Raw genomic sequence first — 26,901 nt, 5'->3', positions numbered from 1 at the left:
GTCTCCCCTCTTCATTGGGAGTGTTGTAAAAATGAATTAGTCAATGTTTACACCTTTTCTGGCGACCCCATCTGCACTGAGCATGCTACGGCTCCTAGGTGATTACTGGACACATGCACCATCCCCACAAAGTGATTGAGCATACTCCATGCCAACACTGCAGGGACTGAACAGGATTTTCTCTGCAACTGCTGCTCCCAGCTGCTGTGGTAGCAGACACAGGAACTGAGAGCAGGGAACCTGTCATTCCTATGTTCTCAATGTCCCTGCTGCTAGTGCCTAGACAGCATGAAGAAGGAAGAAGTCGCTTGACTAAAATGCACAGGGTGAAGAGATGAAGGGTACTGGGATGGGACAGGAGCTTAGAGGTCACAGCAGAAACTGGGGGCGGCGGAGGAGGGAAAATATGCACAAAACTAAGGCCAGAAGCAGAAGCCAGGGTAGATAGCAGCAGGGGATGGACAGGAGCTGAAGTGGGGTAGAAGCAGAAGGGGACAGGGAGAGATTGGATGGGGACAAGGAGCAGAGAACAGGGAAGCAGGAATTGGTCAGTGAGGGCCGGGGGTAGGCAGGATCTGGGGGGATAGCAGCAGCATCAGCATCTGGAGGTGGGATGAGTTAGGAGCAAATGTGGACAGGGAGAGACAGACAGAGGCAGAACGGTCTACAGCTATTAGACACGCTCCCCTACAGAACCTACAATTTAACCCATTATTGCCGAGTCTTAACATTCCTTTGCTGTCAAGGAGATAGATGTGAACCCCATGGACAAAGAGTGTGTCTCATTCTCATTCCCCTCTATCAGCAAATTCACACAGAAGGTAACAGTCTTCCATGGCTACCAGCTACTTTGTTAGCTCAAGTGGAGAGGAAGGATCATCCAGTGGTTAGGGGACTGGTTTAGGATGTGAAGACCGAGGTTCAATTATGTGCTCCACCACAGACTTCTTGTAAGATCTTGGGCAAGTCACTTAGCCTCTCTGTGCCTCAACTCCTCATCTATGGATAATAATGCTTTCTATCTCACAGGACTGTTGGGAGGGTTAATACACTGAGAGATTATGACGCGATTGAGGGCTGCTGACGAAAAGGGCTATATAAGAAATTATTTCATATGATGAAACTTTTGGGTTGTTTCACTAAAAAAAATGTAGGAAACATTTTAAAAAATGCTAAAGAATTTGAACTTTGCAAAGTCACATACTCAAAAGTTAGAAAATACTAGAAAATATAATATATATATATATATATATATATATATATATATATATATATATATAGTTTAATTCATATGGATTTCAGAGGTGAATTTTAATACAGATTAATCATTTATCAAACCTTAAGGAAAAGTTATTTTAAAGATTTCCAAAAAATCTCCTGTCACTAAAATTATACAAATGAACCTGTTAGCAACTTTCTGCAGCAACAAAGAAGTGGCAAATGAAGAGTACTCACCATATTCTGGTTTTCAAACAAAGATTTAGAAGCAGCTTGAGCCTTACATGTTTTAAGATATGAGGGCCAGTTAAATTCCTCTTCTTTATATCCTAAAAAGTGAGAGAAGAAAACATTCATGAGACACAGGGTATATGTATGGCAATCAATCTTCCATAAAATTATTTTTTCAGCAATTAATTTTCCATCTAGTCCCAAATGATTCAATTCCAGAATTTCACAACTGGAAAAATTAAACAATTTTGAACTATTTAACTTAACATTATGAGTATTGTCTGTAGTAAAACTATTAAGATTTAGGGCATGATTCTCTGCTACATTACTCCAATTTTATCCCAAGTTAACGCTGATGATTTCAGTGATTTCTATTTTTATTTGGTACACGGTAATTCAGAGAGGACTCACTAATCCTTCCCTGATACCAGTTAGCTAAGCTTCTTTATCACAATGACCAGCTTTCTTTTCAGTATCTGACCAAATTATTATTATGACCTGGGTATCTATTTTTCCTCCGGATCTGAAGGTGATCAGCTTCTCATATTTTTCTAGGACTGAAGTTTTGACTGTCCCTAATCGTCAGATAGGAGGAAAGATGCTCTTGTGGTCCAGATTCAGGACTGGGACTCAGGAGATTTGGATTCACTTCCCAGCTCTACCTCAGACTCCCATGGGTGACCTGAGACAAATGATTTACTCTCTGTCTGTTCCTAGATGAAAAATAGGGACATTTTTCTTCTTCTAGCTCCTTTCTTCCATTCTTTGTGGTGTCTATTTGTATCATAAGCCCTTTAGGACTGGGACTGTCCCTTATTATGTGTATATAAAGCACTTTGGTACAATGGGGCCTCAGCTTTGGTTGAGGCCACTAGGTGTTACTGTAATACAAATAAATAATACTGAGAAAAATGTTTTAAGGAAACAAGCAACTATCAGAACATGAACACTACACACTGTTTATTAGTAGGGACACAACCCTTGGTTCAACTTCTCAAGAATTTAGCTTTTTTTTTTTTTTTTGCTTCTGTGTTTCAACAAACATTTCTTAGTACAATTTCCCCCTTTTCAATTTCTCAGAGAAATTTTAAAAGAAAATAATGTAGCTCATGGGAAAAGTTTAACTATTCATATCCCTGCCCACTAAAGAAAAGACAACAAAGATCATTACTATGCATAACTATAGTCTTCTTCCTTTGTTTACCTGTTGTATAGACATACAAAATCATTTTGGGATATTGCATAGATGATACAGATATATAAACCAATTTTAACCAAACTGTCAATCATGTTTGCCACACGACATATCTCCCTTCTGAATGCTATTCAAAACATATCAGGAGAAAACAATTGTGTTTAACCTTTTGGGATCCTCTTAGTTTGTGAAGAATCATAAGCAAATTAGTAAGCAGCCTCCTCTTCTCCTTCTTTCTAGATCTGCCCTCCCGTCATAGTTTTAATTGTAAATATTAGTAATAATTAAATTAACTGCAAAAATAAATATTACTAAGCTCCCTTCTCTGGGTCCATGGGTGCCTCCTGTCTTGAGCAAAAGAGCTGTAGGCCCAATCCTATATGCAAACCAGCTGTCCCTCACCCTTTTAGGGCTCTGAAGTGATGGCTTTAGCTGAGTCTCCATTCTTAATTCTCTAAACAACATTTGGGGCCTGATCCAAAGCCCACTGAAGTCAATGGAGAGACAATCATTGGCTTTGGATCAAGTTCTCTGAGCACATCCAGCATCTGTTCCTACATGGCTCTTCTAGGCACAAGGGAAACAAAAGAAGTTCCATGGCTTCCAATTTACCTCTCAGTGGAGCCACAAAACAATACTATTTTGCCCACAGTAGGCATTCCATAGTACTTAGTACATAATGCCACTGGCTTTATTATTTTCCAGTCAACAAATACACACAAATTACATCAGTACTAACAGGAAGTGCCCAACTCATTAACTAGAAAATAGACTCCTATATCTTACTATAATATTTATAATACTATAAAACTTTTCTTCTGTTTACAGATTTGTTTTCAGACCTCACAGATTATTTGAACATTTTTGTTATGTGAATTTTCTTGGTTTTAATCACATCTTGCCAAAATTTCATTACCAAGTTTATGTGAAATTACATCATTATTATATTTACTAAATGGATTTTCAGTGTGAAGCTATGTCTCATATCTTGTTTAATATATTCTTTAAAAAAGGTGATAGCTAGGATTACCATCTGGATGGCATTTGACCAGCCTGGCCAGCATTTGACTAGCCTGGCTGGCTTTTTTATGGATTTGCCAGTTGCCAGAAAAATGATTTAATCTGCCGGGTTTTTTTTATGTGGGTCTAAAGATTTGCATCATCCTCACAATACATTGGGATACCTAATGTTAAAAGTTTCTGTGTCCAGTTAAAGATGCTGCAGTGTTCCCACTTCCGCAGTTTAAGCAATAACAAATCAAAACTGCTGAAAATACAGCAGCTGTCTGCCCACCAACACGTAAGCACAATGCACATGTATGTGTGAGAGAGTTTGAGTCACTCAAGAGTGAGGAGACGTGTGATGTTATTAATCTTATCTATATGTGGTCTCTCGCTACATACTATAAGTAGTTGTTGCCTTGTGGTTTGGATTGCAGGGGGCTTGCCTTATTGGGGGGAGGGGTGCAGATTCTTTTGCATTTCAAAGGTGGTAATCTTAGTGATAGCATATATGGAGACAACTTTAATATTTTGTAACTTCAGGTGCTTTCATTTCAGTTAGTGTGCTAACAGTTGTTTATTTTGATTTACAACACAAATATTACACCTTTGCATAATTTAATTTTCACAATTAAGTATCAGGAGGGGGAAATTCTGTCTTCACTGTGACTTTTCATGTTAGGCCCCTCCGTGTCTGAGAGTTTTCAAAATGGGTGTTCCCTGTTTCATTAGCAAAGAGAGAAGCTGAATACAGGTTAGGTCGAACAAGTGGAACTCTGTTAAACCCTGGGCACTGCTTTGTCCATGTGTCTGAGTTGCTTCCAACCTAACTTCCTGCATTCTCTGTTTTCCTGGTGTCCCATCAATAACAGTCCCTCCATGGAACATGGACCCTCTGACTGAAGTTCCATTGATCATGATACTGATCATGATACATCTTCCCTATTTTACAAACATTTTAATATAAACATTAAAAACAAATAGATGCCCAGACTCCTTTGGCCAGAGATTGTTAGCACATAGCTGAGCTGGATTCACAGACTTAGTTGGTTCCATAGTCTCTGCGATAGCGTGGTCTCCTCAACAGGCAACCACACTGGGAGTGACTGATCTCTACCTGCAAGTCTGGCAAGCCATCTCTCTGTGGAGCCTCCTTCCTCCCTGTAGGTTTGACCTCCAGATGGTTCTGCATTCTGTGATGATCTCTGTAGGCTCTCTCTCTCTCTGTCTGCTGGCACCTGTTCCTTCAGATCATATGCCCTTCTGGCACAGTCACCTTGTATGACCTTGCTGCCATGGAACCTCTCAATTCCGTTAGTCCACTCCTTCTGGTGTCTCTCTAATGGCTGGATCCTCACAGGCGTGCCTGTCCACAGAGCAGGGAGATCCTTGGCTGACCTGTTGTACTCTAGTGTCTGCCATCTCAGATTGTTGGCCAACTCTGCTCGGCAGTGTCTCCGTCTTTCTGGTTGCAACAGGTCTCCCCTCATTTGTAGCATGGTTTTGGTCATTTGTCTGATCAGTGTCTGTGCTGGACTCTTTTGGCACCCTGTGATGGGGTATTCCTGTGTGCCAGAATTGCTAACATGGTATCTGAACCAGAACAAACAACCTTCTGTAATAGTCTCTTAGCTATTTTCACAGCTGATTCCACCTACCATTACTCTCAGTGGCGTACTGTGGGTCTCCGTTCCTTGGGGGCCAATATTTTCTTTTGTGCCCTCCCCACATTGGCAGAAGCAGCAGCACCCCGTGGGGGGGGTCTGCAGGCCCATTTTCCGCTCGCCCCCACTCCCCCAGCTGTGAGGGCAGCGGGTGCGGCTGGGAGTGGGAGTGACAGGGGCAGATGCCCCCGGGCCACCCAGAGGTGGGGGAAGGGAGGGTGACAGGCTCTGATCCCCGTGGCTACCATGTTGTGCCCAGCACGGGGGCGGAGAGGCCGGGAGGATGCTTGCTCCCTCTGCAGTGGGAGCCATTGGCTGCTGGCAGGCCTGAGCTGGGGTCGGCGTGGCTGCCGGGCCCTGGCCACCTGCGATGGCAGGGCAGCTCCTCTGAGGGCCCAGCTGGCCCCGCCTCCAGGCTGGTTCCAGGGGGTCATGGCCCCCCCCTCAGTATGCTACTGATTACTCTGTGGGTATGCTGGGGAGGTAGTGTAGTGGTCAAACTCCCATTTGTATGCAAATTCCTTGAATTCTCCTGAGGCAAAATGGGGTTTGTTGTCAGTGAATACAACATCCAGAATGCCATATCTTGCAAAGTGGATCCTCTGTTTGACAATCACTGACTTGCTTCTAGTATCAGGCAGGGCACTGACATCAAAAAAATCTGAGTAGCAGTCCACTGTAATCAAATAATGTTTTTCCTTACAGATAAATAAGTCTTCTCCCACCTAGGGTCAGGTGAACAGCTCATGTGGTAACAGAGTCTCTTTCTGCTAGCTGGTGTCACACCCTTTTACAAAGAAGCAGAGTTTTGTATTCATTCCCGGCCAGCGAACACACACACAAGCCTGTGTAAGACAGCTGTCAATTCCCAAGTATGAGGTAAATATTTTTGCATGATATCCTTACATAATGAAGCAAGGACAACAGCTCTCTGTCCTCAAAGTAGGACTCCATCATGCACACTTAACTTCATATTTAATTTGAAATTTAATTTTGTCTTCTAGTCACCCTGCTAGTATTGCTCTCTAGACCGCCTGTAGTTCAATGTCGTTTTCCCACAGCCTCTTTGACTTCCATCAGCTCTGCTGCTGAAATTGTGCTCTCATGCTGGACAGTGCTGCATGTTAACAGATTCAGTGTTCTGTTTCCCTTCTGACAACTTGCTGATGCTGGGTATATACGCCTGCTCTCGATGTCAGCTATCACCAGTAATCGCCCTGGACAATATCGGATCTCTATCTGGAAGCACAATATGCACTATAATCACTTTGGAGCACTCTAAATTGCCATGATTGTCTCTAGGGTTTTGTGGTCTGATTGAACTGTTACTAGGTGGTCATAGCTGTACCGATGGAATTGCTCCACTTTAAATAACACAGCTAGCAGCTCTTTTTCTACTTGGGCATGTCCCTGTTCAGTCTCTGACAGCACTCTGCTGGCATAAGCAACTGGCTACTCCTGCAAAAGAGCTCCTTGTTTCAATGCATCATACTGGAGCATCAGTGGCTCTCCTGGCTGGTAATACTTCAGGACAGGGGCACTGGTTATCATTTGTTTCAGCATGTCAAATATTTGCTGTTGGGGACCTGCCCAAACCCACTCAATATGCTGCCTTCTTAGCTACTGAAGCCAGGTATAAACAGAATTTGGACCCCACCCTCCCCCCAAAAAACCTGTCACTCTTACTGAGTGCTGGATACCCCTTTCACATCCACTGGAGATGGCATATCTGTGCTTTGATCTAGTTTCAACCCCTCTGCTGTGAGCAGATGTCCAACGTACATCACTTCACACTGATTCACATTTTTTGTGGGTTGAGTTTTATATTTTTGTCCCTGCATCACTGTAGAAAAGCTTGTAAGTTTTCTGTTATGTTCTCATTCAGTTTCTGTATCATTGTTCCCTTATCTACAGTGAGGATATCTCCAATTATTTTCACTCCAGGCAAAACTTCCAGCTCTTGGGTGAGTCTTTACTAGTGCACCTCCTGTGCTGGGCTTATGCCCATTGGAATGCACAGCTATCTGTAGCAACGAAATGGTGTTGCAAAGGTGGTCAGCATGATGGACATTTTATCCTGGCTTATGCGCCAAAAGCTGTTCCTCACATCACAGACTGTGAAGACTCTGGTTCTAGCAAGCTCTGGAAAGATGTCATCAACTGGGAACAGTGGGTAGTGGCATCTTTCCAATGCCCTGTTTAGTGGCCTTGGGATCTGTGCAGATGTGAAATGTGCCTGATGGCTTCTTTACCACCACACTGTTCTTTACCCAGGCTGTTCTGGCCTCTACAGATGCTCTGATACCCCAGCTCTGCAGACTTTCAAGCTCCTTGTGTACTCGATTACACAGTGTCATTGGAATTTTCTTTCATGATAAGCACACAGGTTTCACTGTCGAGTCTATTTCCAGTTGCAACTTTCCTTTGAAAACATCCCCATGTGATTTTAAAATTGTCTCCATTGACATGGCACTCCCATTTTTGCTTCCTGCATTGCAGCTATAAAATTCTGATGCTGCACCCTGAATAGGTCCATGGCTTATATGGCTGTATTCACCAAGAGGAGACTGCTGTACTTACTATCCACTACCACAAACTTCAGTTGATACCATCTGTTATTCTTCACGTTACATTTTTCTCTGGGCTGCATTATTCTCTCACTGAACATTATTGGCTTGCAACTGCTTTTTGTAATGGTGTGTTAAACTCCAATTCACCCCAAGGAGTCACAGTGCAGGAGGTCCTGCTATCCAACTGAATTTGTACAAGGCTTTTCTCATTTAACATTGTTGCATTCACAGGAGATTGGTATTGTCCCTTGCTGCTTTCCTGTGCCAGTAGCCAGAGCCTAATATTCTCTCAGACTCAATGACAGAGTGATAAGTCATCACTGTTGTCTGATGTGCCTTCATGTACAAGTCTGACAATCTTTCTTAGAGCTGCTTCTGCTCTTGCATACACTTCATCCTATGAAGGATGGTTCGGTAGTATGAAGTAGTGATGGGGGAGGCTGAGCAAATGGGATTCCCATGCAGATTCCTACCAATTCAAGGACTGTTTGATCTTGGTGGGCAACAACAGCAGTTTGTCTATGCTGTCTCTGTTCGGTCTGTAAACTGAATTGAACCATGGTTGGAGGTATCTCATACGAAGCCTGGTATGAGCGATAACCAATGTGTCTGTGGCCATATGCCCCAGAAGCTGGAGGCAGTGTATGAACAAAATTTGGGAGCTGGATTGCACGGTCTCTAGAGGTGTGGAGACACTGAGGAATCTGTGATGTGGGAGGAGTGCCCTGGTTCTAACAGAGTCGAGATCAGCTTCTGTGAATTCTAGCCTCTGCACCAGCATTAATGCACAGAAATTAACATTGATTTGTAGCTCCAGATTTTTGAATAGCCCTAGTGTGGTATGGATGATTCGCTGGGCTTTGGCGAAGGAACACACCCTGAGGAGACAATCATCCAGGTAAGGGTAAATCATGATGCCCTAGGAGCATAAGTGGGCCGCCACTACCAAGAGGACCTTGGAGAATACTTTGGGAGCCCATGACTGTAAATCTGAGATACTGTCTGTGACTAGTATGATCAAAATGCGGTAGTAGGCGTTTTGAAGGTCAAGGGACGAGAACCACTCTCGCTTTTCTAATGCTGGAATAATTGTCACTTAAATGACCATTTTGAACTCCTGAGCCTTGACAAATTTGTTGAGTGCTCTGAGGTCTAGTATGGGTCTCCAACCTCCTTTTTCTTGGGTATCAGGAAGAAGTAAGAGTGAAAGCCTTTGCCTCTTAGATGTATGGGCACTGGCTCTATGGCTCCTATGTTGAGGAGATGGTTTATCTCCTGTTGTAACAGGCTCTAGTGAGAAGGGTCCCTGAAGAGGGATGGGGAACAGTGTTTGGGAAACGGGGAGGGGGGGAGGGCGGAAGTGGACGGAGTAACCATCTCGAATAATCTCCAGAACCCATTTGTCAGAGATTATCCATTTCCAGGTGCTGCAGAACAAGGTGAGATGGCATCCATAGGGAAGAGAGAGGTTTTCCAGTTTAGATGGTATTGAGAAGAGTGGTCTGCGGGCACCTCAACCAATCCATCAAAACTGTTGTTTTGAGGTGGATGGCTATGAAGAAGTAGGTTGAGAGTCCAAGGTTTCCATGTGGGGAACTTGGACTTCTTTCTCTGGGGTTCATATGATCTTTGAGATGAATATTGCAACTAATGGGGTCTGAATGATGGCTGAGGTCTATATTTTCTCTTCTGCCCAGCATGTAAATTCCAAACGATTGAAGAGTAGCCCTGGAGTCTTTTAAAGTGTGGAGGGAAGCATTCATCTTTTCAATGAGCAATTTTGTCTCTTCAAAAGGAAGGTCCCTCAATAGTAGTTTGAACCTCTTTGGGGAAGCCAGATAATGCAGCCAAGAGGCTCGTCTCATCACAACATTTGTAGAGATGGAGCATGCCACCGTGTCACGTGCAGACTACAGTGATGTCTTTGCCACCAGTTTACCTTCATTAACATTGGCCTTAAATTGTTCCTTGTGTGAATCTGGGAGCTACTCAAAGGAATTGTGTTTTGGGTAGCTCTCTCCTTGACCTCAGCCTCTTGCTCCCCTCTGCTGTACAGGAGGTTCAGATGCCCCTGCTACAGCAGCTGTAGGAAGATGTCTCCTCAGCTCTTGATAAGTCATGCTACAGCTACAGGGGAGACAGTCTCTGTGTGTCTGCCAAAGATCCCAGTAGGACCATTGAGAGGGTAGGAAACGGACTGGTGGTTAGTACCAGAGTGGCCCATACCATAGTGGCCCATACCAGGGAGGCTGGTGATCAGAGGGACAGTGTGATTGTGGCCCTTACTGAAACTGGGCACTGTACGGTGGGTGAGAAGAGTGGGTGGGAGACCACGTCCTGTTGCTCACTATCTGACTCAGTGAACAAAAAAGATGGTGCCCGCCATGAAGTTGCCAGCAAGTCTGGCACTCAGAGCGAACTCAGTACCAGGGTCCCAGTACCAAGCAAAGGGGAATCCGGTGCGTTTAACACTGTAAGGTCTGTTGCATACTGAAAGTCCGGTGGTACCAAAAGCATCTGCGTCAGTAGTGGTTGTCAATGCCGAAATGTCTGCACCAAAGAAATTGGTGATGTGGACATAGTGCAATCTGTCGGTGCCTGACGTGCTGAAGATGGTACCAATGTCGATGTTTGTAACAGACGGAGTCTTCCCCAGGGTGGATTCTCTAGATCTCTCATGCCCAATCAGTATCGAGGACTCCTTGCCTATACCCACTGGATCCTTAGGCAGCTCAACATGCTCCGTTGAGGCGGTACAGTGCTCTGGGTACCAGACTTAGACAGCTTCAATGACATTGGTGCTGATGATACGGATCGAGTTGGAGTTCGTTTCTTGCTCAGTCAGGGCTCACTGTGGGGACTCATGGCTCTTTTCTTAGAGGCCTTGCTTGAGTGGCTCATGAACGTCTTCTTTGGCTCAGCTCCCTTAAAAGTAGGAGTCTGTGGTGAGGTTTCCTGCTGTCTGGGAACTTGACGTAGCTCGGAGGGTGACTGAAGGGCCGCCTCAGTTAATAGAAGCTTAAGTCTCAGTTCTCTATCCTTTCTGGATCTGGGCTTCAGTTGTTGGCACCAACCAGACTTTTGTGGGATGTGGTTCTCTTCCAGACAACAGATGAACTGAGAGTGACTGTTAGTCACTGGGATAGATTCCTTGCAACTGAGACATTTCTTGAAGTCCAGTGAAGTGGGCATACCCTGTCCAGGGGGATCCTCTGATAGGGGATCGAAGAAAAGAAAAGTCTAAAATAAAGTAGTAGGGGTTTTTTGATAAATAACAAAAAGAAAGATAAAGGCGTAAATAAAAAAAAAGGGGGAAGCTCCAAAAAGTTTAGAGTTAACAATTCTAAAAAAGTTAATGATTTGCTAACAGACAGCTAAAGCTCCATCTCTAGCCAGGAACAGCTGATAAGGACCAGAGGAAGGTTCGCCCACACGGCGCTGGTTAACCTCGTGGCAGAGTATGAAGGGGTGCGGGCAGCGCATGTGCATGCCAAACAGACACTGCTACCAAAGTTCTCCAATCAGCAGCAGAGACGCAGACACACTACAGTGGGGCCCCCACAGGGACACTACTCAAAGAAGAATGAAAATTCACAGGTGTAAGCCAAAATTCTCCCTCTCTGAGTTCTTCTCTCCATGTCAGATATACTTCACAGACCTTGTCTGCATGCTGGCTGGGAGCAGGAATTCCCTCCTCCTCTTCGCTATGGGGAAATCTTGCCTTCATCTGAAATTCAGGAGGCACCTGTGAAACTTTCCTACTTGCTCTGCAAGCTATGTCTAGAAAAGAGCTGGAGGAGGAGGGGGTTAAATAAAAACCTAACAACCCAATCAGAAACACATCCCAGAGTTAAATACTGGAGGTGTACCATGGAAAACAGTGGCTTATTGCATATATTTTGGAATTTTGTAGAACTACACATACACTGGGAACACACACAAGTTGTGAATGAACTGTTGGAACAAAATCAAACATCTTCACTGGGCAACCTCCTGACTATGATTCTACCTCTTATAAACAGAAAGTCCTGAATATTCTTTCTTCATGTGCAATTTCCTGTCTTACATGACAACTGAAATCAGAAAAGGTTCTAACAGTATGTGTGCCGCCTATGATGGCTAGACAAAGTCTGTTTTATAACATTTTCTTTCACTTCACTTTCTAGGGTCCTGATCCTCAAAAGATTTACACAAATATTTATCTCTGTGTGCTGAGAGTAGTCCCACAGTAGTCAGTAGAACTATTTATGTTATGTAAAGTTAAGCATGTCTCTGTCTGTCTTTACAAGGTCATCAGGGCTTCTGCAAAAAATCAAAGTTCTGCCAGATGCAGGAAGATTCTCTATGACTATTCCTGTATGTATTAAAAAAGTAGTTTTTTTAAAATGGTTTTTCCATGCTTGGCACTCTGATGGGGTATATCTATATTGCCAGGATGATCTGGGTCTCTCTCACTTAATCATATCCCTGGCTGCGGAGGCCTTAGGCACTGGTTCACCTTGGTTCCTCCCGTTCTCTGCCTGTGGCACATAACCAGTCTAGTCTCCTGTAGGCTGTAATACTTCGGTCTAATTTTGGTTGTTGGGTTTAGTGTGCAGGTGCTGGCTGGTGTTAGTGGCCTGGGATATACAGGAGGGCTGAGAACATGACCTGGGAAGGAAGGAATGGGCTTTGGGGTGGGAACATGCTGTTATTTATGTCTGCTTCATATTTGTATCTTTAATAAAGTGGAATGAACATTTTATTCTCAGTCCTTTCCACGTCAGTCTTCACAGTTGACCTTCCCCATCTCCATGGCAGCAAAAACAGCAGGCCAGAGGAACTCACCTCCAAGCCTTAAACTATGACTATGACAACCTAAGTCCCAGGAAGTCCTAGCATTAGTAGATTGCCTCCCCCATTCTGCAATGCGGGAGGCAACTTAGTCACAGAAGATGTGGAAAGCTGAAGTACTCAACGCTTTTTTGGTCCCCGTCTTCACAGACAAGGTCAGCTCCCAGACTACTGAACTGGGCAGTGCAGAATGGGGAGGCGGTGAGCAGCCCTCAGGGCTGAAAGAACAGGTTCAAGACTATTTAGAAAGGCTGGACATACACAAGTCCATGGGGCCATATGCAATGCATCCAAGGGTGCTGAGGGAACTGGCTGATGTGATTGCAGAGCTATTGTCTTTGAAAACCCGTGGCGACTGGGGGAGGTCCTAGATAATTGGAAAAAGGCAAATATAGTGCCCATCTTCAAAAAAGGGGAAGGAGAAGAATCTGGGGAACTACAGGTCAGTCAGACTCACCTCAGTCCTTGGAAAAATCATGGAGCAGGTCCTCAAGAAATCCATTTTGAGGCACTTGGAAGAGAGAGGAAGGTGATCAGGAACAGTCAACATGGATTCATCAAGGGCAAGTCTTGTTTGACCAACCTGATTGCCTTCTATGATGAGATGACTGACTCTGGGGATGTGGGGAAAATGGTGGACTTGATATAACTTGACTTTAGCAAAGCTTTTGATATGGTCTCCCACAGTATTCTTATCAACAAGTTAAAGAAATATGGGCTGGATGAATGGACTATGAGATGGATAGAAAGTTGGCTAGATCATCAGACTCAAAGAGTAGTGATCAACAGCTCGATGTCTAGTTGGCAGCTGGTAACAAGCAGAGTGCCTGAGGGGTCAGTGCTGGGGCCAGTTTTGTTCAACATCTTCATTAATGATCTGGAGGATGCGGTGGATTGCATCCTCAGCAAGTTTATAGATGACATTAAACTGGGGGGAGTGGTAGATATGGTGGATGGCAGGGATAGGATACAGCGTGACCTAGACAAATTGGAGGATTGAGCCAAAAGAAATCTAATGAAGTTCAACAAGGACAAATGCAGAGTCCTATACTTAGGATGGAAGAATCCCATGCACAGAATCCCATGCACAGCTACAGACGGGGACCAACTAGCTAGGCAGTGATTTGGCAGAAAAGGACTTGGGGGTTACAGTGGACAAGAAGCTGGATATGAGTCAATAGTGTGCCCTTATTGCCAAAAAGGCTAACAGCATATTGAGCTGCATTAGTAGGAGCATTGCCAGCAAATCCAGGGAAGTGATTTATTCTCTTCTATTTGGCCCGGGTGAGTCCACATTTGGAGTAGTGTGTCCAGTTTTGGGCTCCCCATTACAGAAAGGATGTGGACAAATTGGAGAGAGTCCAGTGGAGGGCAAAGAAAATGATTAGCGAGCTGGAGCACAAGACTTCTGAGGAGAGGCTAAGAGAACTAGGTTTGTTTAGTCTGCAAAAGAGAAGAATGAGGAGGGATTTGAAAGCAGCCTTTAACTAACTGAAAAGGGATTCCAGGGAGGATGGAACTAGGCTGTTCTCAATGGTAGAAGATGACAGAACAAGGAGCAATGGTCTCAAGTTGCAGTGGAGGTAGTCTAGGTTGGATATTTGGAAAAAGTTTTTCACTAGGAGAGTGGTGAAGCACTGGAATGGGTTACCTAGGGAGGTGGTGGAATCTCCGTCCTTAGAGGCTTTTAAGGTGCGGCTTGACAAAGCCCTGGCTGGGATGATTTAGTTGGGGTTGGTCCTGCTTTGTGCAGGGGGTTGGCCTAGATGACCTCCTGAGATCCCTTCCAACCCTAATCTTCTATGATTAGGACTAGGGCTATCCAGGTGCAGCCAATGTCTATAACATTAGGAGTTTTCATTAAGGTAGTTTTCTAAAATTTGGATGGACCCCTCCAAGGAAGGATTAAGTGGCTACAGGAGCTAAAATTCCAGCTGAAAGACATAAAAAGAGAACAAGGAAAAGCTGGGCTAAGATCATCAAAAGCATTGACTCAAACTGTGACAAGTCTGTGGACCCAACTGATCTCACCCCAGTATAAATCAGAAGTATCTCTGTGATGGTATGCAGAACCCCCCCCAGGGTGCTACATGGAACTGGGGTACTATTGAGCTCTCTGTCTGACCAGCCTGGGCTCCCTCTCACACTGTGATGCGGTGACTAGTCACAACCCTCTGGTAGGTATCGCAGTTACACAGACCTCCACAGGCAGGGACCACACCCATCTTAGTTCAAGGAATGCTTTTCCCAGCCATTCATGAACCAACAATAAAGGAGCTCCAACTAGCTCCCCAGCCCAGGACTGCACCGTCTTGCTCTGGTCAAAGGCCTGATCAGTGAAGTTTATTTTCCAGTCTGCCCTTCCCTCAAACTGAAAGAGGCATGCATCAGCTTTTGTTAACTTGGGCTAAGATTTTCCAAACACTTCAAATTCCAAACCACACTGGTTAAGATAAAACATTAAACAAATGTATTAACTACAGAAAAATAGATTTTCAGTTATTATAAGTGGCAACTGTAAAGAGAATAAAAGTAGTTACCAAAAGAAATAAACATAAGATCGCAGTCTTAAGTTCTACACTCTAATAGGGTTTGAATGTCTCACACTTGTTAGCTGGTACAAGCAGTTTCTTAAATGCAATCTGGGCAGCCTTTCCTGCCTGGGACACCCCTCCCCCTTTCAGAGTCTTTAGGTCTTCAAGACAATCCTTCAAGTGTTCAGTTGTAGGGGAAAGAAGCCAATTGATGAGGTCAATGCCCCTCCACTTTATAGCTTCTTCCATCTTGCTGGAAGGATCCTTTGCATGCGATGTGGGGGGCCACTCCCATCAGTCAAGCAGAGTTACATTGTGTACCTCCTTCTTCTGTGAAGTCTTTTGGGATGGCCACTGGAAGAGTGGATTCCCTTTAATGGGCCATCAGCACATCTGGCTACTCCATTGTACCTGAAAAGCTGGTTGTGGGTGTTTCCTACTTCACGACATCTTTCAGTAGCATTTACAGAAATATTTTATAACTTCACATACATGATAGCACGTACAACCCAACAGGATATTAATGTTTAGCAGATCAAAAATTTTGAAATACCAAACAAAAAGTACAGAACATATCATAATTATATGACATTGGTGAATATGAGGTTCTGGAGTGTTCTTTCAGACAGTGTCACACACTCCACTGAAGTGAACAGAATTATGCAGCGGTAAAACTAGTGTGAACATCAAGCCTCAAGCCACTTCTTTCACCTCAGAAAAGAAAGGTCCTTTTATCTGGGCCTATTCATACTCCACAAAGGGGTTGAAACACTTCTTTTTTTTAAATTGTGGGAGCTATTGTCATTGACATTGAGAGAGATCCCACAATGCGACAGTAATAACAACCTTCTCAACTCCTATAGAACGTGCACTACATCTACACCATCATGTGGAATGGTGCAGGTTCAATTTCATGTCATGTTACTTTGTTACCAAAGCCAGCAGAGACCATTAGTGCTATTGAAGCAGCCTGCTCAGCTCTCTTGTGAATGGGGAATAATTGCCCCCTCCACTGTAGCACTGGAAGCTACGCTCAGCCTAACAATTGCTGTAAAGTAGGGCAAACACTTACAGGGAGGTAAGAGCATATCAGAATGAAAGATAAGGCAGCGAATAAGTTAACAGTCTTATTCAGGAGATGGTTTTGAGAGGAGTGAACTTATCCGGCCAGGAAGAGAAGAGATCTGTTGGACCATTTGGCAAGGAAGAGAAACAATCCTAGGGTGAAATGAAGCAAGCCAGGGCAAGGAAAGAGCCAAGAATGCCCTGTAGAGGAGTGCAGTAGTACAACCCTGATATCCCAAAGAGCTTGGATGTCTTGGGGACAGTGGAACTACACAGCACTTAATTGATGAACCCCCTCTAATAGACAGTTATGCAGAGGTGTTAACAATAGGCTCCAGTTCCCCCCAGTTAAAAGGAGGTTTAGCCACCACATGAGGCCTTATGAGTAGTGAGAAAATAAAACAAAAAACCCCAACAAAACCATTTCATGTTACACCAGTATAAAAACAACAACAACAACAAAATACCCGAGCCAAGTTTTTTCCACAAATAATTTTTATGACTTTTCATGAAAGTGACTCAGAGGATGAAATCTTGTATAGCAGCTCTTCTCCAGCAGCTGTATTTTATGACTAAGAAATGAGTAAGACTCCAAAACCAGAGATTTATAAGGGACAAAGTGACAAAACCTCACCACTGAGTACAAAACTAGTGAACACTGCCAGAACAACAACAGTACTTGAAGAAATGAAGATGTAACCGCCTATTCATTCAATATATGGAATCCATGCCTCCAAGAGGATGGGGATAGGGAGGAATGGCTTTTGGGAAATATTTTAAATAGTTTCAGTAGATGACTACTTCTACACAACCTAACGATGCAGGGCTGCATTACTACTGTAGAAGTCGCATGGTTGGGAAGTACTGTGGAGTGCTGCTACACAAGGGAAGTGGTTGAAGGCATTATGTCCCATGATGATACACGGCTAGCCTCCACCTGCCACATACAAGTAATTAGATATTTATACTCAAAATAAGTAAGCAAATGAACAAGGCACATTTTCAACCACTACAGATCAGTCAGCTAAAATACTGCATGTTGTTATTTTGCAGTCTGATATCCTTATCCTTTATTTCCTCATCCGGCTCTGTGTCATCTCTTGGCTTTATCTCAGATTCTCTCCTCGGGGCAGGAACACTATCTCTATTTGCCTATACAGCTCCATATATGCGACGGTGGTTTATAAATAACAAAATAATAATAATGGCCAGCTGTGGGACATATTTAAAGGATGCACAGTTGGCCTTCAAGCCTCATTTTGGGCACCCCATTGCAAGTTATTAAAGGGCTTAGAAGTTCAAAGCCTTTAAAGTGTACAAGGCACTAAGGATGCTACTATTTCGTAGAAGCCTGTGAGTTTTGCTTTTATTTTGGGGCTAGTTTGGGCTCTTCATCCTCCTATTATGTTTTCTTGATGGTGCCCTTTGAACGACTATTCTGGTCATTTTGCTTTTTAGTGTCTCATAGTTTTACACAAAAGTACAGTCTTTCCTCCCCTTTGTCTCTTTGTTCTTTCATCTGGCTCTGCAGGATCCATTAATGTTTTGCATTTACCTTTTTCCCCACCTTTTCACAATGACAGCTATCAGCTCACAAAGCCAATTAGTTACAGTCATAAGATGGAAGCAAAAGAGAAATGAACAGGTGGACTGCCCTTACTGCATTCTGATTTGGAATACAAATCAAGACATTTCAACAAAAAGCTGTTGAGTACTGTACTGGAGATTCACAATAGCATTGTATACCAAATAAGAACCCCCAGACAGCTGAATAAAAGCAAGCAATATGTGTTGCAAGAATATCTTATCAAGATGAAGGAAAATGCTGCTGTCAAAGAAAACTGCAGCATTACATGGATAGCAACTATGTGAAAGATAAACAAATCTTTAAGTTGAAAGTCAGACAATACCTTTTGGTGGGTGAAGTTTATGACCGGTTTTCTCGCACCATCCAACTGGATGAATGTCTGAAGAATCAGCATTCACCCAGAAGTCGTAACAATCCAAGTATTCATCAAAATGGAGTCGTATCCTGTAGCCTAAAACCTAAAAACAGTTCGCACAACTTAGTAAAAGTATACTTGAGCGTAAGTCTCTGTATTACAGTATATTCGGTGTATACCAATGTGCATTCAACCAACCTTTTATGTTTGTTCATGCCAATAATATAAGAAAAAATCAGCTTAATAAAGGGAAAAACAAAAAGCAAGGCTGCAACAGATCTGCACACCTCTCTGGTGAAAAACGCTGCATAGGTGCTAATGATAATTTCCAGACAACCTCTTCTGAATGGAAGGTCATTATAACAAGGAAATAATGAAGTCATTATGTAATAAGAAGTGTAAATGTGAAAGGGGAGATCCCAAAAGACCTTATTCCCGAATAAAAAAGTCGCCTTAGTGTCCAAAAGGTAAAGAGGAGATGCATCTCCTCTCCACTGCTGTAGTCTCCTGGGTGCTAAATGTCCACTCCATCTCCCACACCTTTTTGGGTGCCAAATGCCCCTACAGTCCAATACCCAGCAGTCAAAGGATCCATCTTCCCCCCAGGATATCTTCACAATGCTGTCTATTCGTCAAAAGACAAACCAAGCATATTGAGAATTTGGGGGTGGCTTCATATAAATCAAATTTAATATCAAAATAACCAACAAAAAGGAATCCATGTATTCATTCCAGTTCTTTTTCGTATTTAATTTACTCAAACCTGCCATAACTTAAATGTAACTGACCGAATTTTCAATTGCCTACATTACAGTTTCACAGAACCCAGGGCAGTTTGCCACAGAATTTAGGTCCAGTTTACTACAGAGGACTTAGGGCCTTGGTTATACCGATCTTTGACTTCAGCATGTACAGAAGAAAACATGTCAGGAATAGATATTTCCAGAGGAAGGACATGATTAGAGGCTGTGGAAAGGCTCAGACATGGGGGAAATCAAAACAAAACAAAACAAAAAACAAAAAAAACTAAACTAAACTAGGATTATGGAAATATAATCATAGTGGTTAAAATACCGATGGTACAAAAGAATGAATATCAGGTGTTCCTGTTTCCCAATTCCCTAATTAAACAAACAGGCCACTCAATAAAACTAGAACTTAAGAAATTAAAAAGAAAAGAAAAAAAAAAAGAGATAGAGACCTAATTCTGTCTCTCAAGACACACAATTCAAATCCACTGAACTACTCACAGGGTTAGATACTATCCAATGTTAGTAAAGGAGGCAGAATTAAACCTATAATGTAAAATTAATCTGTGGAATTTGCAGATACAGTTCACTAAAATAGAAAAATGATTAGGTAATACTATGAATGAGCATAGCATCTGTATTCGGAATAAAAATTCAAGGGCCATCAATTTTCATGCATCTTTATGTTCTTTATATTTTCTCTTTTAAACATCGATTTCTCAAAAATTATAGAATTGTACAGATACTTACATATTACCATAAAACTATATTATGTATATGTACATGCACATATGTACTTGTTCCTTGGTATTTGGATATAGTTTTTTTAATATGGTTTTTGGTACAATTTAATAAAATTGTACTCACTAGAAAAAAAACATTCCACCTGTAATAGCATTAGGCAATTAAATGCCTAATAGTTTACATCTTCCTCTGAATAATCTGTCATTTACTATTATTGAAGATAGGATGTTAGATGCAATACTAAACTGATCATTGTTGCAATATAGTATGTACTGAATTCCTAAATACACTTCTTTCAGTTACAGTCCTGGTGCTTACCTCAACCACAGTGAGAACACAGTACATTGACTGATGCTCAGGATCCACTCCTTCCAGTTTCATTCCTACTTTAAATCCATTTTTGCCATATGGAAAGGACTGATACTGGAATGAACAAAAACAGTTTCAATATTTCAAAAGAAGTACTCCAAAGAAAGTTAAAACACTTGTGTGTAGTGAAAAAGAGACGTATTATTACTTATCATTATGCAGGCATCTGCTCAAAATGAAGTATCACAAGTAAGTACATTTGGCTAAATGTCAAGCTTTTAAATTCATATTATGGAAAAAAGAACTTAGCGAACCATTGAAAAACTGTCTGATAGTGGAGTAGTTAACGATTTTAAAATGCAGAAAAAAGCAGTTAGAAGGAACTATCAGGAAAAGCCACTTCAGAAAAGTAGAAAATGTTGTGTTTCATCGACTTTTTTAATTACTTTCTAATTAAAAAAAATACAGTAAGATTAATTACTTGTACAGTCTGTACAGTGACACCTTGGTAATCATCATTTATGTGATGAGATACAATACTCTAAAATGCCTTTTAGCGTCTACATTTCTGGCCGTCAAAGATAAGCCACAAAGCACAAATACAAAACAGTCTTTATATATAAAGCTAGCCTCTCACACTGTAATTTTCTCCTTGTTGTGTACAGTAGAGAAATATTGCGCACTGAGCAGCTTCTTTTTCCAGGAGGATTCTGGCAATCAACCGAGGACTGAGCACATGAGATCACGTGAGGATGAAGCCTAAGCTGCAGAAAGGGAGTCATGGACTGGCTTCCTGTTATATCGTGTTCTCTGTGCTCTAGACAAAGTTGGAAGTCAAAACTAACATCAGTCCTTGATACTTAAAATTAAAGGAAAAAACCAGAACAAATATTAATAAAATAAGGTAAGAAGAGAGTGAAACTCTGACACCACCTTCTGTAAATAATAAGATCTTAAGCTACTCCAGGGTAAGGAAAGTATTTCTTTTGTGCTCAGTGCTGAATGACACACGGTCAGAGCGCAACAAAAAATTAAAAGATTGGGAAGGGTTTTCATGTTTTTAAAATTAGGGTCATGCCCCCGTATTATTCCTTCCTACAATGGGCTAGTACATTCTGCCCTTCTTCCTTTCATTTCCCAAATCCTTAATCAGCCTTTTTTTGGGAAGCACTGCTTCTTGTCTGTAGGCATGGCTACACTGGAGCTGCATGGTGTAAACCCCAATTTAAGTAGAAACCCGTATTTCTACTCGAGTTGCAATTTACACCTTGCAGCTCCCCTGCAGCTCCAATCAAGCTGGCATGCCACAAACAGAAGAGCAGCCACCACAGCATGAGGAGCTAGCTGCCCGAATACATAGGTAGGGCTTCAGATGGGATCATACTGTGAGCGTCTAGAGCCCAAGCCGCTACTCGCACAGTCGTGGCTCCAATTCTATTTTTAGTATGCTAAATCTATCAGAGCTATTGTGGGTACACCTCCTTGAACTGGAAATGATATTTTATGTGCCAGTGTAGACATATCCTATGACTGTAATTAATAACAAAGCAGTAAAATGTACAATCAAAAAAACATTTTATTATTCCTTAATAGCTCACCTTTGACCACTTTGTTTTTTACCTTGAGATACGCCACTAAAGCTTAATTAAAAATTGTCATAGAAACTATTAATCAATACCCAAAACATTAGTCTAGTAAACATGTTCTTTTTCCATTAAAAGATATAATCTATGATCAGGTAATACACTTTTCTTAAGATTCAGACAAAAGAATTAAAAGAAAATATTAAACACTATGTTCTGACAAATAAAAGCTATGCTTTAATGAGAGTTAGGGTAGCAGCATGACACACCCCATGCACGTAAAATCTTAAAAGTAAGGAAATAGGAGGAGACACAGTGAACTTGCTTCCACCTTGATATTGCCTACAAAACTGTCAATTACACACTCCAGTACTCCATAATGCTCTCACTTCCATCTCTGACGAACATCCAAAAGCAATACATACAATGTAAGTTTGATGAAGCTGAGGTAACACACAACCTTAAGTGACCTCATACGCTTTTATGTTTATATTATATTAACATAACAGTACATATGACTGTTATACATTCCATGCTTTTGGGAAGTTATTTTGCTTTAACACTACTGAGGTCCCTGTTAAGGTTTTGAGTTAGAGTGCAAATTTGATGAAGACAGGATACATTCTGCTTTTTGGTCCTTTCAGCAGTAAAAGTGGTTTTTTTTTTTGTTTTTTTTAATCAGATTAAAATTTTGCAAGTTAATTTTAGCACACGTATTTGCCACTATGACTAAAGAGTTATGAAATACTCTATAAGCAAACAATCCTGATGTATAACTGATATTCTAGGAATCAGCATATAAGGGATAACAACAGGACCAAAGGACAAGCCCCAGAGGGTATGTCTACACTGGAGCTGGCAGCCTCCCATCCTGGGCAGACAAGACTCACACTAGCAGGGCTGGAGCTAGTTCACTAAAAATAGCAATGGGGACATTCCAGCTCAGACAGAAGTTCAAGCTCTCAAGCCCACCGGGCCTGCCAGGCTGCAAAGTCAAAGCTATTGCCTGAGCCACCCCCCAGTGAGAGTCTGTCTACCAAGGCTGGGAGGATTGCTCCCATCTGCTCTGTAGACATACCCAGAATGGCTTAGCTTGCTTGCAAAGGGGGAACAAAGAAAATTGAGACACCGCCCCCCCCCCCCCCCAATTTACAAAACTCCTATTTTTTCCACCATTATAAACTTTCCAAAACTTTAAACTATATAACCAATACATCAAAAATTCTGTAGCTACCCAAGAATTAGAATCCATTTTTTGTTTCACTAAAATTCAAAGTCACAAGACATTCACCATTCTTTCCACAATCAAACAAACTCTCTCACGCAACCTTAACTATGGGTCAGCTACCATTGCACCACAGTAACAGATGAAGTTTAAAATGCGCAAGATTCTAATTATATCATAGATCACCTAAGATACAGTTACACTGGGCTTACTATATATGAATCACCTTTGTCACAAACATCTTAAGATTTTTTTGGCACAAGGAAGCCAGCATAGGGAATGAAAAAAAATATGCAGGTTCATGCGGTGGAGACACTGTTTTGACAATCCCGTACGATGTGAGAAGGAATAAGAAGAGAAAAACAGAAGCGGGATCATAATACAGGAGAGTTAGAAGTATAAAACAAGAGCATCAGTTATTTCATTTTACCAGAGCAACCACTATTTGTTCAAATCACAGCTTAGAAAAAGTATCAACAGAAAAGCTGATGGAAGTACTGGGAACAGTAGGATATTCTGCTTTTCCCTAATCAAATGGTAGGGAAAAAAATATTGCAGGGACACAAGCCTTCTCACTCTCTTTCATACACACACACACACACGACATTTCCTGCCCCAAAGAGTCTACAGTTTAAGTATAAGAAAACTGTCAACAGGTGGATGCAAAAAAACAGGTAACAGTGACACAATTATGATTAGAATAAACAGCAGTAATCACAGTATACAAGCTGCCTAGACATTTTCAAGTGTTTTGCAAGTATCATCATGACCAGTGGTGAGTTTTAAGGAGGGATCTGAAGGAAGACAATATACAGGCTTTGTGGATTTTTATCAGGAACCCTTCCATGCAAATCAGATGCCATGAGAAAAAGCACTAAGTTGTGTGATGGAGAACTGGACAGATGGGTGACAAAAGGCCAGCATAGCTGGCAAAGGAGAAGCATAAATCGATGTTTTGGCACACAACAAGATGATAGGTAGGCCAGGATTAAGTCATATTGTGTCTGATGCAGTGAAAAAGGGAGAGTCACTGGAGGGCTGCAAAGTCAGGGAAACAAGCCAGGAAGATGATCTTTGTAACAGATTTGTGAATGGATATAAAGAGAATAAGACAGCATCTGGAAAGCCCCAAAGGAGGAGACTGCAGCAAAGACATGAGAAAATGAAGGCCTCAATCAGAGTTTTAGCTGTGTGAATAGAAAGAAAGGCCAGATCTGGGAAATGTGCAGAAACAAGCAGCGAGATTTTGAAATGGCCTGAATCCTATATTTAGTGTAGGTTTCGTAGGATAATATTGTAGTTAGATTTGTGAATTATTATTAATTCACTGAGAAAAACAGGGTAAAAGATTACCTATTTTCTACACACTTTTCATGACTATTTACGGAAATCTGTTACTTTAATCACTGTCAGACTTCTTTCAAAGCAAACTGAGAACTTACAAAAAAGTCTTCTTATATTCTGGTTATTCTACCTTTTTAATTTACTTCTTTACAAATTTCATGCTAGTGGATGATTAACTTGGGTTTCAGAAGAAAACATACCTCTTTAAAAAGCTTAGTAGGAGCTGCTATAGCCTTTTCTTCCTCCAAATACAAAGCCCAGCACCATGGTTTCTTTCCTTTAGAATGTAAAGCTGTAAAGAAGTATATAGTGTTAAAATAAGTATTTTGGCAAAGAAAGCAAAATCAAATGAAAAAAAAACGGTGCACCTGTTTCAAAATTCTATTTTGTAATATACACATCTTTAATTTCCCAGGACATAATTCAGAAACTCTATTAAAAATTAATACTCCATTAACAACCTTATTAATTACAAACTACTATTTATGGAAAACCCTGACAAGATTACAACAGTGAAGCAACACAGCGGTCATTGCAAGCTCTGACTCACAGCCCTGGGTGGTAAGAAGGAACTGGGGAGTGGCTGAAGAGAGCCTGCCCTTTATACCCTCAGCTGGAGTCATGAGGATGCTAAGGGTGCAAGCATTGCCGAATAGGTACTGACAACCAAAAGGCTCTGGTGTGAATGCACTGCATGCATGTGCACCAACAGGGGACAACATATATGTGGGCAATCACTTGAAAGGGAAGCCAGAGACTAACTGCATAGCAAAATCCAGGAACTTTGAAGGAGTTTCTCTCACAAGTTTTGTCATATAATCGGCAACTTTTGCCCACACATAACTTCTGACCGGTGCTTATATCCCTCTTCACTCCCACAGCATATAGAGCTCGTCATTTTAGATTGTACTCACTGGTGCAGGGACAGTTTGCACAGCGCCTAGCACAATGCTGTCCTAATCCTGACTGGGCACTATCACCACCGATTAGAGTCTAGTTATCTTAACATTTATATAATTTAGATCTGCACCATCTACACCTGTGCTGGGCTCCTCCTGAAGAAAACAAAGTAACATCGCCAATTATGTATAAGTGTTGGGGGTACAGAAATTGATTGAGACCAATATAAACACGCTCATTTTGTGATGTAAGCCATATCTGAATTTAGATCTCTAGATGTGCCGTCTAACAACAACAGATTAAAATTCTTGCTTTTGAATCTAAGATCATAACCTTTATTCAAAATCCTTTTGCTGAAACCACACCACCATTAAATGAACTATAGAAATGTGCACAAATCATTCTGCCAGTGAACAGTAGCATTTCCATTTGCAAACCAGCTTTCCTCCTTTATCATACCAATCACATGGTCTCAGCTTTGGAACAAACGTCTGCATAAATAACACAAACTTCAGCAGTAAATTATAGTTGTGCCAACCATGACTCTTCTGCACTCCAGGTGCTTTTGTTGGTTTGCATGGCTCAGCTCCCCGGTGGGTAGCAGAGTTATGTTAGGCTCTCAGTTGGTTAGGGGCCAGTCAGCTGCTGCTAGTGCAGGCTCATTCAGTATGTGCTCACAGTCTATTACAAGAGCTATCTTGGAGGGCCATAAGCAGGTTTTGGCAATATACCATTGATATACAATAACTGTTGATTCTTCTAAAAATATCTACCATATTAATCAACTGAAATGATGTTACTCATTTAAAAATATTTTATTGTGCTGCTGTGTGCAGAATACGTTGGACTTATTAGCAATCATTCTTAAACATTTCCATAAATGCATCTAAATTCCAGCACTACTTAAACTTGGAAAGATTAGATTTTTATCAGAAAGGTCAGGTGACATCAATTTAACTGTATACCCACAAAATAAAAAAAGATATTTCAATTGATAATCAAAATGTACAGATAAGCAAAATAAGAAAAATGCTGTTTGAGAACTTATTAGTTTGATTTAAAGATATTTACTTTGCACATTTTGACATGTGATGTTGACAATTCGTGTTTTAACAGTTAAACGTTTATAACCTTTTGAATCTCAATGCCTACTGTCATTAAATAATTGTCTGACTCCACTGTTGTCTGACCTACCCCCCATAATTTCCCACAACTGTGAAAATTTTACTCAAAACCAGAAAAAAATGCTTAAAAACAAACATTTATATTATCCATCAAAATTATAAAAAATAAAAACTGAATTCTACCAAGCCTACATACATTGTAGTTATGAAATTATTCCCAGAGGAAGCAAAAATAAACTGTCACTTCTACTAAATACACACCTTTGAATGAATGTACAAGTGAAAGAAGTAATCCTGATTATTTAACCAGTAAATCAATGGGTCTGCTTCTGATTTACACTAGTCTCTTTACACTACTTAGGCAGTGTGAAGGGACCTTAAAATGAATGTTAATTACCCTAAGGTGCTTATTATAGCAGGCATCAAGGTATGTCTACACCGCAATGTAAGCAAGTAGGCTTGAGCCTGAGCTCAAGTAACTCCCCTTGCATCTATGCTGCAATTTCACTACCCCAGGGCTTGGACCCAGGGTCCCAGGACCCTACAGGTCTAGAAGGTCCAAGCTCAAATTAAGCTGTTCACAGTTTATTGTTCGCAGTGTAGACACAGCCCCACTTGACACCAGTTCTGGGAGTCTCCAGAAGTATCCCACAATTCCATAGGACAAC

The 26,901-nt window shown here is 41.6% G+C and overlaps 1 protein-coding gene across 3 annotated transcripts in view; it reads right to left on the bottom strand.

The window, feature by feature from the left end:
• L3MBTL3 (L3MBTL histone methyl-lysine binding protein 3) overlaps window positions 1-26,901 on the bottom strand; it is a 154,737-nt gene that overhangs the window by 69,301 nt on the left and 58,535 nt on the right. For all 3 annotated transcript variants that reach the window (XM_067546733.1, XM_067546734.1, XM_067546735.1), the window contains exons 7-10: window positions 24,410-24,501; window positions 20,067-20,171; window positions 18,223-18,358; window positions 1,456-1,547 (exon numbers count right to left, since the gene is read on the bottom strand). In XM_067546733.1, coding sequence (XP_067402834.1) covers window positions 1,456-1,547; window positions 18,223-18,358; window positions 20,067-20,171; window positions 24,410-24,501 — 425 coding nt within the window. The remainder of the gene's footprint in view (window positions 1-1,455; window positions 1,548-18,222; window positions 18,359-20,066; window positions 20,172-24,409; window positions 24,502-26,901) is intronic.

Source organism: Emydura macquarii, unplaced genomic scaffold (assembly GCF_026122565.2).
Source record: "Emydura macquarii macquarii isolate MOO-44397 ecotype Brisbane River unplaced genomic scaffold, CSIRO-AGI_Emac_v2 contig_1146, whole genome shotgun sequence".
Classification (NCBI taxonomy): Eukaryota; Metazoa; Chordata; order Testudines; family Chelidae; genus Emydura; species Emydura macquarii.
The sequence above is the reverse complement of the archived record's forward strand: the minus strand, read 5'-3'. Positions and strand labels throughout refer to the sequence as shown.